At 43.1% G+C, this 16,591-nt stretch overlaps 2 protein-coding genes across 5 annotated transcripts; both read right to left on the reverse strand.

Moving 5' to 3' along the window:
• Positions 1 to 664: 664 nt before the first annotated feature.
• On the reverse strand, positions 665 to 2,234 carry LOC101761926 (transcription factor HEC1). The gene has a single exon (XM_004972392.2). It carries the CDS (start codon positions 1,966 to 1,968, stop codon positions 985 to 987), a length of 984 nt encoding a protein of 327 aa, XP_004972449.1. The 5' UTR covers positions 1,969 to 2,234; the 3' UTR covers positions 665 to 984.
• An 11,933-nt stretch (positions 2,235 to 14,167) lies between these two features.
• LOC101765183 (glycolipid transfer protein 2) lies at positions 14,168 to 16,591 on the reverse strand. Of its 4 annotated transcripts, none has more exons than XR_215341.2 (6): positions 16,239 to 16,576; positions 15,482 to 15,537; positions 15,199 to 15,329; positions 14,966 to 15,101; positions 14,638 to 14,788; positions 14,168 to 14,532 (listed from the first exon to the last, which is right to left on the reverse strand). XR_215341.2 is itself a non-coding variant. In XM_004972400.2 (6 exons), exons 1-6 carry the CDS (start codon positions 16,408 to 16,410, stop codon positions 14,497 to 14,499), a joined length of 675 nt encoding a protein of 224 aa, XP_004972457.1. In that variant the 5' UTR covers positions 16,411 to 16,574; the 3' UTR covers positions 14,168 to 14,496. The 4 variants fall into 4 exon arrangements, 3 of the variants coding, with proteins under 3 accessions (XP_004972457.1, XP_022683206.1, XP_022683207.1); XM_004972400.2 differs by having other exon boundaries at positions 14,638 to 14,781; positions 16,239 to 16,574; XM_022827471.1 differs by having other exon boundaries at positions 14,168 to 14,781; positions 16,239 to 16,591.

The following is a 16,591-nucleotide window of genomic DNA, read 5'->3' on the forward strand; positions in this document are numbered from 1 at the left end:
AATCTGAAATATTTTTTTTGCCCCTCTTGATGCATAGAATTCAGCACCTCACCACTCATGACTGATCATGGCACTGAATACCTTGCACTACCAATAATTCATTCCCCTCCTATCTACTACCCTCTTCTCTTCTCACCCCTCCTGTACATAAATCTTTATTTTGATCAAATTTTCAGCTCCCTTAGCTTATATATACAAATTTCAAGCGAAAACATAAACATCTAAACCTTGAGTGAATGAATGAATTCAAACAAAAAAGTTGCAAAAGTAGGTTAGTTAGTGACAAACTGCTAACAAATAAATGCATGCATACATCTCTGCTGCATGGACTGGTCTGATCCATCCTTGGATCACATGCTCAACCAGCAGCGGCTATACTGTATTGTACGGCCGGATCGGAGTAGTCAACAGGCCTGTGACTAACTGCAGAGGCTTGGATGGATTGCCACCATGACACCACACGCAAGCCAGCAAAGCTAGTACAACCACGACACAACACATCATGCATGCTGCATGGACAATTTTATATGCTCGGTAACTAGCATGTACTAATTAACAATATTAATTTTGGGGTTAAATATAATTCCTTGACTGACAATTTAGTTTCCACAGATGATGAACATTTCAGAGGAGAAAATTAAAATCAAAAGGGGGCGGTGGAGAAATTAAGAAGAGCAGAAAGAACGAAGAACTTGCCTGAAGTGAAGAAGAGACATATTCGTGATGGTGGTAAAAATGGCACAAACCCTAGCTAAACTTATTGATTAGTTTACTTTTCCGATCCGTAGAACATGGATTAACACCGCTAGCTAGAGAACACATACACTACTACCCTCGATCACAGCTAGAATAATCAAGATCAAATCAAAATTACCTCTCTGCTAGTCCATCCATCCACCAAAATCCATCATCCGTCGACGATTGATTCCTAGTTAATCCTCTTCCTCTAAAAGCAAGCAAGCTTCTCCACCTCTCAGTGGCTCATCAGTGCATTCCATGGCTGCTCTGGCCGGCGCTGCTGAAGCCGAAGCCCAGGGCGGCGTGTGCGCCGCCCATCGACGACGAGGACGACGACGACGTCGGCCCGTGGATATCCACGGGCCTCACGAACCCGGCCCAATCGATAAGCGGCCCGGGGCCCAGCGGGAGGAACGGCGGCCCGCCGGGTCGCGGGCCCACGACCGAGGTGCTGGGTCCGGCTCCAGCTCCGGCGGCGGCGGCGGCCGGGTATTGCTGCTGCGTCGGCGTCGGCGGCTGGTGCTGGAGCTCCTGCACCTGGCGCTTGAGGAACTTGATGTAGCGGATGGCCTCGTCGAGCATGGAGGCGGTGTCCATCTTGGTGCCCCCCGGGACGAGGCGCTGCAGGATGCGGATGCGCTCGCTGATCCGCTCCCGCCGGTGCCGCGCCGCCACGCTCTGCGGGTCCTCGCTGATGCGCACGTTGCGGCGGCGCGGCTTCTTGATGGTCGCCGGGTCGATGTCCACCGGCTGCATGGCGGCGATCCGGTACATCATCTCCTTCATGGCGCCCAGCTCCTCCTCCACGTCCTCCACGCCGGCGCCGCCGCGCTCCTCCTGGGCCACGCCAGCCTCGTGCTGCCGCATCTCCTCCTGCTGCTCGTGGCCTCCGGGCTCCTGCTGCTCGTACTCATGGTGGTGCCGGTGGTGGGAGGAGGGATCGATGTCGAGGCCGAGGTGGTGGTGGAGCCGGTGGTGGTGCGGCGGGAAGAGGGAGGAGGACGGGGAAGGATCCAGTCCGAGATGATGATGGTGGTGAGGAGGATGCGGAGGAGGGTGGTGGCCGTGGTGATGGGAGGAGGTGGAGACGAGGTGGAACGGTAATGGCGGCGGAGGCGGCGGCGCCGGGTTTGGGTGGCTGTCGAAGAGGAGAGGGTGGTGGTGGCTGCCGAGGCTCATGTCCAAATCCCATGAGCTGCTACTGCTCGAGTTGTGAGTGATGTTGTCCATGCCACCACGGCCTCACTTCTTTCTTGACTATCAGAGAGAGAGAGAGAGAGAGAGACAGAGAGAGAGAGAGAGAGAGCACAGTAGCAAGGAGGAGCTGGATGCTGCAGTAGAGATGAGCTCCTCCTCTCAGCTCCTCCCAAGTGCAGCTGTGTGTGTGACCGGCCCGGCTACTACAAACCTAGCAGCTATATTAGCTAGCAAGAGGAAGCAGCTGCTGCTGATGCTGATGCTGTCTCAGAGAGAAAAAGAGAGGGAGAAGAGAGAGCCCATGAGTGGTCGCGTAAGTGAAGGCTTTATAGGGGAATGGGAAGGGGAGGAGAGAGGTGGAAGAAGCTAATGAGGAAGAAGGAGAAGGCAGGCTAGCCTTGAGGTGATAAATAATGTCATGTGCAAGGAGTGCTAGTGTAGTGTGTGCTACTAGATATGGTATGGTAGTGCAGATATGAGAGCCTAGGCAACAACAAAATAAAGAAAATTTCTTTTTTTTTATTTTGGGTATAAGAACTGATCAGAACAAAGAAAGGTTAAGGCCAGCACAGGCAAAGGGCTGGAGAGATAGAACTTGCAACCTTGTCATGGTGCAGCAGATCAATCAGGGGCTATGTGCATTGCATGGTTAGAGGAGGGTGGGGCAAAGTTTGCCTCAACATCTAGGATTCTAGGCACCTACATCATATCTATCTCTCTATACCTTCTTGACAGTTAGTCACTAGCCATAGCTAATTGCCAATCTCCAATATACACACATAAAAAAAAAATGGAGTAGCTGTTGTGCTTGTCCTACTACTACATCCATATGCTATGGTTTTCGGTGTAATCTGTTTTAGCACTATCATGGACAGTTATAAGTTTCTGTAAACTGCATATACTACTCGGCATCAGGATTCTCGAGGGCAGATCTTTGTTTGGTTCCTCGCTCTCACCCTTTTTTTCTTCATTTCTTTTTCTTGCCAACTATCTTTGACCACCGTCAGCTAGCAGCTACGCCACTGTATAGGTAGCTAGGCCCTGAATAACAATAACAATAACAACTAGAACTGGTTACCTGCCAGCGCTGTTGGAACTTCTACCTCATAAGTAACTAGGGACTAGGGATGTGATCCGTACGTATTATGCATGTTACGGTTAATACTTTAATATAGCTCTTATGTAATTAAAAATCGTTTTAGCAACATATACACATGTTGATCCACAACTTAGTCTCCCAAGGGCCTCAAAGATGGAAATATAGGAGTTGACTATAACTATTTTATTTTATTTAATTGCACCTAGTACGATTTAAACTCGAGATCTCTGATCCTGATATTATATTAAGCTACATGCATCGATCGATCCAAAAACTTGACTTGATGGGAAAATATGGGCAATTCACTTATACTTCAACAAAAACATTATGCCGCTCAGCAACAACTAACTATATACCTTGAATTCCAAATTTCCATAGTGCGTGCATATCATAAATTTTTTGTCTCCATCATATTGAACTATGTTTTTTTTCCTATTACATTTTGTAGAAATGTCTCTCCTTAATATTAACATGGAAACAATTTCGGCGAATTTTTCGTGCTTATCGGTGGAGTCTGATAAATTTTCACCAAAATTTCATGCAGGAAGTCTACTAATGTGTTAGGCTTGTGTTGTGTTGACTTACTTCTTTATTGTTAAATGATGCATGTATTAAGGATAGCTTTTAGTGAAATCATAACAAAAACTTACATAGAAAAAAAAATACTGGTGAGATATGGGCTATATTTTCACGAATTTTTTTCTCTCCAGCATTGTAGTATTTATTGCGGAGCGAAGAAAGGTGGAGGGATGGGGGTCAGGTAGGAGGAGGACGGAGATCCAAGACAAAGGAGTAGGCTCTCGTGGTAACTAGTAAAGTAGGGCGCTGGGTGGGGTGAGGCCATGATGGATACGGTGCTTACTAAATATGGCAATGGTGATGCGGCAGAGAGAGAGAGTGGGAGAGCAATAGAATAATGACGATCGGCTGCAGCAGCGGAGCAGCAGCAGGCCAGAGGAGGAGGAGGAGGAGGAGGAAGACATGCATATGCAACGCTGATGTGGGTGCGAGTACTACCAGTTTCAATCAAAGACACCTCTCTCTCTCTCTCTCTCCATCGATGATCGCTCTGCCTGCGCCCTCGTGAAGCTCCTGCAGGCTTTATTTCACGCATCCCTAGGTCATCTCCCTCTCTCTTTCCTCCCTGCTGCAGTGCTGCTACCTGTATTCTTCCTCCTCTGTCCTCTCCTCCTTTCAGGTTTCCTTCATTCATCTCTCTCTCTCTCTCTCTCTCTCTTCCTTCTTGTTCTCACTTGCTCATGGTACAAAGTAGTAGATCTCTCCAATTTATAGCGCCGTTGGGAATTTGTCCTACCCCACCCAACCCATGAAGGATCTTTCATCAAGTTTCATTTTTTTTTACCGAATTACATCGTGGAGGATTATTTTATTAACTACATGCGTATTATGCGCCTAATGCATATAGCAAAGCAATGCAAGGCATTTACTACTCAACCCATCCATCGAATCGATGATACTGACAGATCATCAGTTTTTTATATACTCACTCGATCGATCGGTCAATATTGAATGGGAGCATGAACTTGCATGTTTCTTGTGGACAAGACGAGGTGATGCACCTGATGAACCACCAGCTTCTCTCTCTCTCTCTCTCATGAGTCATGAATGTCTGTGACGATGACGAATGCAAGCAGCAGGAGAGCATTGAATTCCTAGGTTTCCTGCTTCAGCCAATGTGCACCTTCCCTCCTCGGGTAGACAAGCAGTTGCTTCCTACACATAGGTTGCTGCTTATTAGCCACACCTCCATGCTAATTTAATCACGCCATGCCTTCATTTCTCTTCAACTGTCCATGCTTGCTCCACAATGCTGTACTGTTAGCTTGGCAATGGACAATGCAAAGATTCTGTTCCATGCATGGACATTGTCAAATGCCCTGTGAGTGAGCTGCAGATTCCTCCCCATCCCATGCATGTATAGTAATATACTAGCAACAACAGAGGGAATAAGTTAGTTTGTTTTAAACACAAGACTGGCTTATACTAATTAAAAATGCATATGCAGTAGTGATCACCAGCAGATTGCTCTAGCTAATTAATAAATGGAGGTGCTTTCTGCTAGCTGTTTCCTCAAACGGAAACAAAGTATAACAAGTATACATTCAACAAGGCATGTACACATGTTAACTTAATGAGCTACACACATCCTATGATGGAACATAAACATATGCTTTATTTCCAATTGAATAATTGACCATCATGCATGTACTAGTATTGATTATTTCATGATTTATGCATGGCAAAGGAGAATCCTCTCTCACTGGGCTTTGCATTGGGAGAATACATCAATGAATAACTAACCTCTACTTCACCATCTTATTAATTATTAAAGAATAACAATGTTATCCTTCAGGGATGCAGGCAGTACTTGCAAGGATATGATGATGCATGGTATCTAGTTTCAAAGTGCTGGACGACGACAGAGCAATTTGGAATCAAGACAAACGTGGCCATCACAGGCCAGTTAGCAAGCTAGCTGGGTTAGTTCTCTAAGCTGATCATCTGATCGAGATGACATGCATGATCTGCATATACTAATCGACCTGCCTCTGCTGCATCGATCGCAGGGTTACAGCATTAGTTTATTAATCTCCCAGCACAGCAGCTGCACTTGTCAGCAGCTGTGCGAAGGTGTAGTCAAGTCAACAGGACATGCAGCACCGTCACTGCTTCGACACATACAGCCGACACGTACGCCATCATCCTGTGGATCGTTGGATTCTCGATCGATGCATGTGTCCTGTGTGTACCAGGTCGTCGATGCGATGTATGCAATCCCTAGATTAGTTACTGTTGTTTGTTCTACTTTGATTTGATCGACATCGCAAACGTACGTAGTACTACGTGCTTTCTCCAAAAGAAAAGAAAAAAGGCTGCTTCTAAAAAATAGCATTCTCATCTGCCTCTTTTAAGGCAAGTTCCTTTTGAACAAAGCAGCTCGGTGCATGGAACCTAGTTGCCCTAGCTGCTACAGTACTGTGCTCTTCTTTTTCCTCTGAGCTCACACCTTTCTCACCTCCTCCATTATACATTAATTTTAGCTTGATACTCCTATATATGTAGGAAGAACAAGAAGAAGAGAAGCTAAGGAGAGAACTGGATCTGATGTAGACACCCATTTGTGGCCATTGAATTGCTTACATTCAATTCTAGCAATATAAGTACTATGTATGTTTCTTTCTTGGAGAACATTATTAGTTTATTTTTGTAGCAATGAATGTGTATGTAGGCCATTAAATTGCATGTATGAATGGGGGAAATAAACGTTGCTAGCTGCATGTCCATACCTAGCTACTAGACACATCCAATGCAAATTAAGAGGCCAGTATGATGTACAGAATAAAATTTGTATCCATTGTGTTTTGTGATGATGTGCGCACATATTCTTGACAGAAGTAGCTAGATATGTTGTTGGATTCCTCCCCCTGTTCTTCTTTTCTTGAACTTTTGTTGTTGATGTTACAGCAACAACCAGTGCCTGCATCGCATATTGCAAGTTGGAATCTAGGAAACACAATCCCAAGTTAGCTTGGGCATCATCACATGGCACCCAGCATGCAGCATTATTATATGCATCCAGCTAGATTGTGCATGCTAGCTAGACTGTATACATGTCTCTATGGGGCAGCATCTAGTGAGCTCAGATTTGTGTGGATATGTCTGCACATGGATACATATATATAAACTATTAGGACAGGAAGCAGAAAGACAGTTTACTAGCGGCAGAAGATATTGATGTATATTTCTGCTGGGAGGCCAAAGTTTCAAGAAGAGATATCATCAAGTTGGAAGGAACCCCACTAGCACACATAGTCTATCTTTCTCCCATCAGAAATGGAGGTATCCTTGCCACCAGCCAACTCACCCCCACAGAGATGCCACTTGCTGCCTTCTCCTTGTTTAGCACAAGCACAAGGCAAAAGTAATATTATACAAACCTTCTAAAGGTCAACAGAAGCTAACTTATTCAATTACCTAGCTCTCAAATCTTTGTTTAATATATACTGCAGCTTCCTGAAATGGAAGTGAGGGTTAGGTGTATGGGAGGAATAGTGCATGTTATATCAACATAGAAGAATATCACAACTCCTAAAGATACATGCATGGTTCATTTTATTTTAGAAAAGTCAAAGTTTGTGCATTTTGACCTATACTTCGTCAAATTAAAGTCTAGCTGTATAAAATTATACTGCTAGCAGGTTCATATTTCAAAATGTTATCACACTATGTCCGTTTGGCACCTACAACTATTTTCTGTGGGAAAAAAGAATAGTCAATTAGAAGGATCAGAAAGATTAAGATGTTGTAACTTGCATTATAAAGCTGTACACATTCTAAATACTAATTTCTTTAATATACACTGCACCCACCGTTTCCTTAAGTGGAAGTAAATGTCAGGTATATGGGAGGAACAGTGCACGCATGTTACCAACGCAGAAGAATATCATCTGGTCATTAGTCTGTAATGATCACATCAGAGTCAATAAATATTTAACATATATGCCCTTTAAGTGTATGCGTCAAACATGGCACTGCATCATTAGCAAGTGAATGGAAGAAGAAGTTACTGATCTCAGTATGTAATAAGAACCGAAGAAGGGAAGAATGTTAGAACTTGCATTATAAAGCTGCACCGTACCGAAGCTGCAAGGGAAAGCTCCAAAGTTTCTCATCACATAGCCAACTCCAGTGGCCGGTGGTGTGCATATGCCTGCAAAGCATATGCCTCACTGCATCTGCCTAACAGTGCTACATACCATACGCCTTGCAATTTAGGACAGGCACCAAACAACAAGGATAAAATTCGCATCTTGTACACATATGCAATCTTGCTTTCGGCCTAGCTTCCCTGTCTCCATGCATCCATCCAATAATATCGTGTTTGCAAATCTTTATATGTCACGGGCGGGCGGCAGATCATCGATCGATCATGTATATAGCAGCAGAAATATTATGCGCATAAAGATAGATGCGATCAGGTAAGGCCATCACGCGTGAGAGAGACTTGCCAAGAAGATAGCATGTTCTCTAGGAGCGCATACACATTTGGTCCATGCCTTAGGCTCCTGCCTACATATACCGGCCCGAAAGGCGTCTTTCGGGTTTTCAAATCAAGTAAAAAAGGAAAGGGAATTGCACTCGCCCCCTGGTGTTCCAAGGAATGATCAAAGGTAAGCATACATATATCTTTACAGCAGCTTTAATTTACTGCTAAAAGATTAACTTTGATCTTTCTACATAAGATGAGTTCATTGCCACGGAACATGCGTTTACTGTCAACCGGTTTACTTTGATTCACCTAGCACAAATGTTAGTCCATGGAAAAAACGGCGGTAACTAGTTTATTATGCGCAAAGTGGAAGGGTCGTGCTGAATTGATTGAGCACATTGCTAGATCACCTTTGTTACAAGCCTACATGATGGTAATTAACTTGATTGTTGATTTAATTGTCCTCTTCGATGGTGGTGGTGGAGCTACGGGGAAAGAGAATCACCGGGAGATGGTGCGTGGGCTTTCCCTTTGTGTCCTCGGGCCATAGGTGTCGCAAGGAGGGCCAATGATGACAATATCACGGTATTACCATTGAATGGCCATTGCCGGCTCTAAGGCCAGTCGTGATGGCAATTTGGAACCGTAGTGATCCGGTTTTGTATGTTGGCAGTAGTATATCTTACTATATTACTAGGAAAAAAGATGATTCGTAGAAATTCTCACAAAAATCAGAAACATCTAGTCATCAATCTGGTAAGCTCTAATTATCATAGCCATTGTTTCTATTACGTGTTCTAAAAATTACACTCATTTACCATTGTAAAAATAGTATAAAATAATCCCTAAATCAATATCTAATACCCACCTCTATCATTATGAAATAAACTAAAATAACCCACTAATGTTCATCTAAAATACTCACCTATACAATGTAAAAAAAGATGACTTAAATTAATGCCATCTAAATTACCCACATATATCATTATTAGAAATAATTCTAATTAAAGTAAACCTCTAAATCTGAATCTAAATTACCTATGCATGTAACTATAAAAAAAATGCCCCAAAGTACACTAACAATACCTATTTTTCTCAACGTTAACTAAAAAACTAAATTAAGGTATATATACATGATGTGTATCACTGTACATGTATATATGAAGTAGGCAATGAGAATACCAATTTCCTTGTTAAATGCATAGTTCAAGCTACTGGTTCGATTAAAACACATGTTGAGGTGCGATACAAAGTGAAAAATATTATAAATATGTATAAAAAGTGTAAAAAGGTTAATTACTAACCAAAATCTATCACAACCCAGATTCAAGATAAGCAAATAATGAAGGAAGGTGTGTAAACAATTTTGATAATTAGCTACATGCCCTAATTTGTTTTATACCTTTCTAATACTTATATCTCTCAAAATTATTTGTCCGTGTGGAGCATGGGCTGATGGATTAGTTTTTGTCAAATTAAGCAAATTCTCTATAATTTAATTTGTGTTAACAGGAACTACTAGCTCATCTAAATTATCTACCTAGTTATTGCCCTTTCCAAAAAGAAAAAGTCTAGCTAGCTCTAAATAACTGACTAACAATGTAAGCTGACAAACTCATGCATCACATTATATTGATCAATACGTACAATATGGCAATCATGTTGTGCAAGATATATACAGTACTAGGCTGAGTTATGAAGCAATTGATGGATGGATCAGGTAGGCGAGTTCATGGGGATTGGGGTGGGTTGTCGATCGATGCTGGGGTGGGATCGCATTGAAATCAATGAGTGGTAACTGCGAGAGCAGGTTCTTCGATCTTCTTGTTGCTAGCCGCTGCTGCAGCTAGCCGGTGTGCGGCATTGGTGGTCCATGTAGTGAGAGCTGGATCATATGCCTGCAGCAAGCATGCATGCAGTGTGCTTTTAGCGAGCTTTTTCTGATATCATATTCATATGTGCAGAGCAGCTACCGAGCGAGTCCCAAGGCAGTGTACTTGCTGTTAACGATCGAGTTGGTCTTGCAGGCCTTACCCTGGCTTCAGGCCTTCAGGCCTGGCCACAGAGGTCAGAGGAGGAGACTCCTCTTCCTCTCATTCTCAGCCTCTCTCTCTTCTGATGCAGTACCATCGTCCAGTACTAGTACCCTGCAGTTCTGGTCCTGCACAATGAGTCACATGAGAGAGAGAGAGATGGATCAGATTAAAGGGAGAGGAGAGGCCGGAAGAGAGGTAGAGAGAGAGTGCAGCCAGCCAACTATGCAATGCAAGGAGTTGGAAAAAGCTGTGGCATTTCCGAGTACGATAGCGATGTGTGGGGATGAAGGACTGCAACAGGGATTGCATCTGCAGGCAACCCAGGCCGTGTTTAGTTGGGGAATTTGGGAGGTGCCAAATTACTGTTAGAGCACTGTAGCACACTGTAGCGTTTCGTTTGTATTTGTGAATTATTGTCCAAATATTGACTAATTAGGTTCAAAAGATTCGTCTCGCAAAGTACAACAAAACTGTGCAATTAGTTTTTAATTTCATCTACATTTAGTACTCCATGCATGTACCGCAAGTTTGATGTGATGGGGAATCTTCTTTTTGCATAGTGTCAAAGTTGGGAGTTGGGAGTAACTAAACATGGCCCCAGAGGCAGAGGAGCCAGACGGTGGTGGAATTGAGGCCTTGTTTAGTTGGGGAATTTGGGAGGTGTCAAATTACTGTTACAGCACTGTAGCACACTGTAGCGTTTCGTTTGTATTTGTGAATTATTGTCCAAATATTGACTAATTAGGCTCAAAAGATTCGTCTCGCAAAGTACAACAAAACTGTGCAATTAGTTTTTAATTTCATCTACATTTAGTACTCCATGCATGTACCGCAAGTTTGATGTGATGGGGAATCTTCTTTTTGCATAGTGTCAAAGTTGGGAGTTGGGAGTAACTAAACATGGCCTGAATTGAAGCCGCAGGCAGCAGCCTGCATTGCAGGTCAGGGGTCCAGGGGCACTGAATCGAATGCCTTCCTGACCCCCGGCGCCCTAGCTTCAATTCCGCTCTCTCTCTTCAGATTTTGCATCGGATTGAGTGCGCGTCCCGATGCAAAGGCAAACAAAGAGCAGGGCTTTGGGCTTTGCATCTCCTCGTGCGTACGCATGGCTGTGGCTTGGCTGCCTCGCTTTCCAGGCACATAAAGAACACATAATGCGCCGGTCCTGCATCCCAAGCGTACAAGGTTGCATTGTATCTATTATCAATGACAGGTGATGGATCATGATTCGTGCCATGCATCACGGTTCACTACAGCAAGAACTATCATTCAGTCTTTGTTTAGTTTGACAGAGCAGCAGTTATTAATTGTTCACCTAATCTGCAGATCCTGAGATCTGGAGGAGGATAAACAAATCATACAGCCGCGAGCAAATAGAAATAGAATCAGTCTCTGGATCCTGAGCTTTCCTGGGTGGCATGGCATATTTGTCGATGAAACCGGTAGACACCAAAAGGCAGACGAAAGGCTCCCTACTCATGTGTTGGTAGTAGTATTCACTTCAGTGCGCAGGTGCATGCAGAGAAAGCCATCATGTCCTCCGTGCCAAAACTCCAAAAGAGAGGAAGAGGAGCAATGGAGCATCCTGGCCAAGTACAGTAGTACCAGCCCAGGACAGCATTTTTTCAGGGTGAATAGAATAGTCAGCCATAGAGCCAGCCAAGCCTTGTTGCTGAATGAATCCTGCTCATCCATCATATCTCCATCTCCATGGATAGCAAACCAAAAGGGATATTTGGTTTCCCAATGCAAGGCGACTATAGTGCTCTTGTGAGCTAGTGATGCATGGTCTCTGATGGAGATGGGTCTCATAAGGTCTCTCCTCTCCTCTCACTGCATCAGCTAGCCTCAGCTCAGCTCAGCTCAACAACTGATGACTGATGGATGCATGAGAGAGCCCCTGCCGAACAACTAACCGCTAGCTGCTTGCTTTTGGTCTTGGGACCAAGGCACAACTGAATCCAACGACACTTTGAATCTGCAGGCCTACCTTGATGGTAGATTCATAGGCAGCCAGACACCTAGCTTCATAGGCATATGATTGCCATCATGCCTTCTTTCTGCACGCAGGGCAATGCATGGACTTGGCTACTATACCTGCTGGGAACTTGGGGTCACTGCTGACCCATATGTCATACAGGTTGCAGGGTAGGGCAGACCCCTCAGGTGCAAAACCAATCAGAGAATTCTTTCTCACCAATCTTCAGCAATCACCAAACCACAGTGTGCAAGCAGAACAATAGCAGGGGGGGCATGGCATACTGTTATTGTGTGGAATATTGGGCCCACGCATGAGAAGATTGAACAATTTTTTTTCACACATTTCCAGCCTAAACCCTGAACCCTACTTGGCCAAAATCTTCTGTTGAGCTTTGCACCTTACTGGTTAAGCTTCTACTCTCAACAAGCCTAACAGTCAGTCAGCTGAGCTCTGCTACTTTCCTTAAAAATGGAATGAAAGCTCAGCCCAGGCCTCAAACTTCATCTCTGTGAGTCTGTGACGGGCCGCAAGGCCCACTACTACTACGTGGAGCCCGCCGAAAAAGGTAGGTATAAACCAGCCCAAAATAAATGGTGTTTTGATCGGCCCTGGACCCTGGTCTCAACTTTTTATGCTTGTGTAGTCAAGGCCCACTACTACTACCATTGCAATTCCCACGGGATTTGCCTAATTAATTTCAAATTCAGTCTCAGAAAAAATTCAAATTTTGAGAATCACTGCTGGGTAAAAAAAAAATGGATCACGGATGGTGGAGTGACGTCTCAACTCAAGTTGCAGTATCTTTTCCCCGTCGCTTTCCATGTACGGCAAGATGGATAAGAGTAGTAGGAACAAAGACGTGCGAATATATATTTTTAAAATTCCAGTTAATAAGGAAAAATATCTTGCAGCTTTGTGCTGACCAGCGAGCAAGACAAATTAAACACTAAAAGTTCAACAAACCAAACAAAAAAAAATCATTGTATTATTGTTGTTGTTGTTGTTTGGTAAAAGTGCAAGTGGATGAAGGAGCTGATGGTCATCCACCGATTAGGTGCGACTCATGCTTTCTTCAGTTTTGTATCTTGTATCCAGAAAGAGGAAAAGTACAAAAAGAGCACCATAAAAATCATTGGCGGTTGTTGGTGCCGGCAAGCATGAATCAGGAAGACACATTTCAGTAGTTGCTATTCGTTTCCTTTCATTGTTTAAGGGGTTCATTTGTATCTTCTATACTTAACTTTTAGGAAAAAAGTTGGTGAATTTTTGGTCCAAATATAAATTTCACAAAAAAAATCAAAACCCTCCTGCTTATGCACGTATGGTAGGTCCTCCAATTATATTGTCTTGAAGTTGTACATGTTGCAAATACGTCCTAGGCAACCCAGCGTTCAAGGCCTTTTCTCAACCCTGTAGATCGAAGAAACTTGGAGGAGATCTTTCCCTCGAGATCGAAGAAACTTCTTTTTAATGCAATGCCTCGTGAGAGGTCTTTCCCTCGGGGGTTGATAAGAAACTTCTTTTTAATCCTAGTGCATTAATGCATAGTTTTTCTTTCCATGTGTAATGAGGGAATTAACATCATGGGTTAATGCAAATTAAGGGATAATCAACTTATGATGTGTGGGGTTTTTCATCAAGCCGAAGTAAGGAAAAAAAAATTCAGCCAGTGGGGGAAAGACCGCCCTATGGTATTTCACAAAGAAGAGTTCAACCGGAGCTCTATCGAGAAAGGTCACAAAAGCATGCAATGCATTGGAGGAGGATGATGTTTTTCGCCAATGGGTGGAGGAGGTTTAGTAATAACATTATTAGTGTTGAATGATATGTTATATACATCATGATGGATAGCTTGTGTGATGTAACAATGAATCTGGCTATGTGTATCGAACCTTGTGCACAGTGTAACTTGTTTCCATATATAGAGGAAAAAAACATTCTCTATCGTATACAGGCATAGTTGATTCCGTTTGAATGTGCACTATAGATCGCTCTCTATTACCGTTTATATGTTGCATGTATTACTCTATTGAGTTTCATGGTTTACAAGATGTACTCTTCAATGCGAGTATTTCCAACAAATACAAGAGGGGAGAGATCGAGGATGTATCAAACAGATCATTTCTTCTCTGCATAACACTCAAAAAACTGTAAGGACAAGATCCACTAAACTACAAGGATAAGCACAACTCTCTGTCTAGCTAGGAAGAAAGAAGTAGCTAGTTTTGATTTTTGAAGAAAACATGCACTATTCGATCGAGCCTGGATCCACTAAAACTACAAGGGAAGGAATACACTCAACGAGTTTTGCACATTCAAATTGTCACTTGCAACCTACAAGAGAACACCAAAAAAAATAAGGCCTTTCACTATTACAAGTACGACGCAAGGTTAGGTACGATTATGCAGCTATGTACAGGCGATCGGCAAAATCCTAAGAGGATTTCATCTTGTCCAAGTTGTGTTTAGCCTGCAAACCACACATATATATACTGCATGTATGAGCAAGAAATTCTGATCTTTCATTGCAACTTTTATCTTGGTAATAGACAGATGTGAAGTTCAAAACTCTGACCGAGATTGCATCGATCTCCTCTAACATGGGCTGGACAGCATAGGTCAACATTTTCGCATCTTCCGCAAGATCCTCAAAGTCTTGACAGTTACCCATCAGCAGCGCTATGAGAACTTCTCTTTCTGGGACGAGCTTCATTGCTACCTGACAACTATGCTCAACAAATTAGGTCAGTGGGCAAAAATTAAACCAAGTAAATAATTGCAGAATTAGTTCTGCAAAACCATAATCACAAATGTAATCAACAAACAAGTGTATCCGTGAACAAAAAGTTTTCAGAAATTTGATTGTAATCGCCTGGAATGCACTGCAAATGTTCAGCTAATACCTTATAAGCAGCCGATGAGATCCAACCATGCCATGGCTTTAGAGTACTAGCATAGGCTTCTTCCACAATCTCTCTCAGGCTCAATTCTGGGGCTTTCAGCAGCCTCTCCAGTAAATATTTTGAGAAACTTATCGACCTGAGTTGACCGTTTATCATGACATTTCAGGACGAAGGTTAGCAACAGAATGGACATGGTACACATGGATTCCATACAAAAGCAGAACTCAGTGTACCTAGACAACCAGATGATAGCTCTGGTGCAGCTTTTGGTCTTCTTTGCTGTCTCTTGCTCCACTTCCTCTGTAACTATCGCCGTCAAGCTCACATATTTGGAAGAGTCTCTTTCATGCAGATCTTGTAATCTCTATGGGAGGGGAGATCAGAGAGGCATTTTTGGTTAGTGATTTGAACAAATGAAATGAACCAACGACAGCTACAGAGCAGCCGGGGAGTAAGTTTGTAAATGGAGCGGCGTGTTCAGAGCCCAAGAGCATTTGGCTTGCAGAGATGAATTACCTGAATGTTTTGCTGAATGTCTTGCCTCAGGACTAGCAACGTTGGTCCAATCTCATCTGCAACAGAAGTCAGAAGGCCATGGTTGTCAGTTTTTTCAGATATGTATAGTAGAGAGAGTAGCATATATGGAAAAAAAGAAACAGCTGAATGGATTAGCTTGTGACTTTCTTACATAAGTATTTATAAGTATAGTAGTATTTTGTCATCCTAAAAAAAATTAAAAAAGTAGCCCTTTGTTATCTCAAGAGGAAAGTTCTTGGAGAGCTATACTGTAACGGTACTACATCATTTTGTCTGCAAAAGTGATTTCAAAAAAATTTCCCTTCCCCGTTTTACATGGGTAATAATTCCATGTCCAATTTGATGGCATCATGACAGAAAAAGGTTTGGAGTCACTTATCTAGTTGAGGAATCCATTCCCTCTAAGAATCAAACACGGCATAAAGGGTTTATGCAAAATTCTCAAATCACATACATGAACATAACGACACAGTGAGGCGTGCTAAATCTGACCCACAACACATGCACACAGCACCTATATAATCACAGCACTTCCTGAAAAAAAGGAACCTATCTCACTCTATTGAATAGCCCCTCCCAAGAACATTTGTATAAATAAAATAAAACAACAACGATTACTAATAAGAGCATCAGACCTGCTAAAATAAACCAGCTGACAATCAATCGAATCCCAACTGGAAATGAAAATCTTTCAGTCAAGAAATTGCATATGAAAGAGCATATGTGAGTTACCAACCAAGGACATGGAGGAGCTGCTTGGAGACAGAGAGGAGGTCCATGGTGGATGACCTTGGCTGCACCTGCTCCTGCTTCTCCTCCACATCTCCTGGACTGCATAAACAGAGCTCCTCCATGGCCAGCCTCAGCCCAGACTTGGCCTTCTCCATCTCCTTTCTTTTCCTCTCCATGTACCCCTACTGCTATCCTATCTTACCTGAACCTCCATGGCTCAACTAATCCACTACTTATACACACAGACAGAGATGAAGGCTCATTTGCTGACATTTTCTTGGGGCAAATGATGGGGGTGAACCTCTAGTTTCTGTCCTTTTCTTGAAAAGAAAAACAGTGATGCCTCGGTGTTGTTCA

Source organism: Setaria italica, chromosome VI (genome assembly GCF_000263155.2).
Source record: "Setaria italica strain Yugu1 chromosome VI, Setaria_italica_v2.0, whole genome shotgun sequence".
Taxonomy (NCBI): Eukaryota; Viridiplantae; Streptophyta; class Magnoliopsida; order Poales; family Poaceae; genus Setaria; species Setaria italica.

What these genes read in the sequence shown, in the direction of transcription:
- LOC101761926 (XM_004972392.2), bottom strand. Translation starts at nt 1,968, where the DNA reads ATGGACAACATCACTCACAACTCGAGCAGTAGCAGCTCATGGGATTTG.
- LOC101765183 (XM_022827471.1), bottom strand. Translation starts at nt 16,410, where the DNA reads ATGGAGAGGAAAAGAAAGGAGATGGAGAAGGCCAAGTCTGGGCTGAGG. An exon ending in ACATTCAGCAAAACATTCAG is followed by an intron (nt 15,330 to 15,481) that starts GTAATTCATCTC and finishes CCCCTCCCATAG; the next exon opens with AGATTACAAGATCTGCATGA. An exon ending in TCTCATCGGCTGCTTATAAG is followed by an intron (nt 14,782 to 14,965) that starts GTATTAGCTGAA and finishes CATAGTTGTCAG; the next exon opens with GTAGCAATGAAGCTCGTCCC.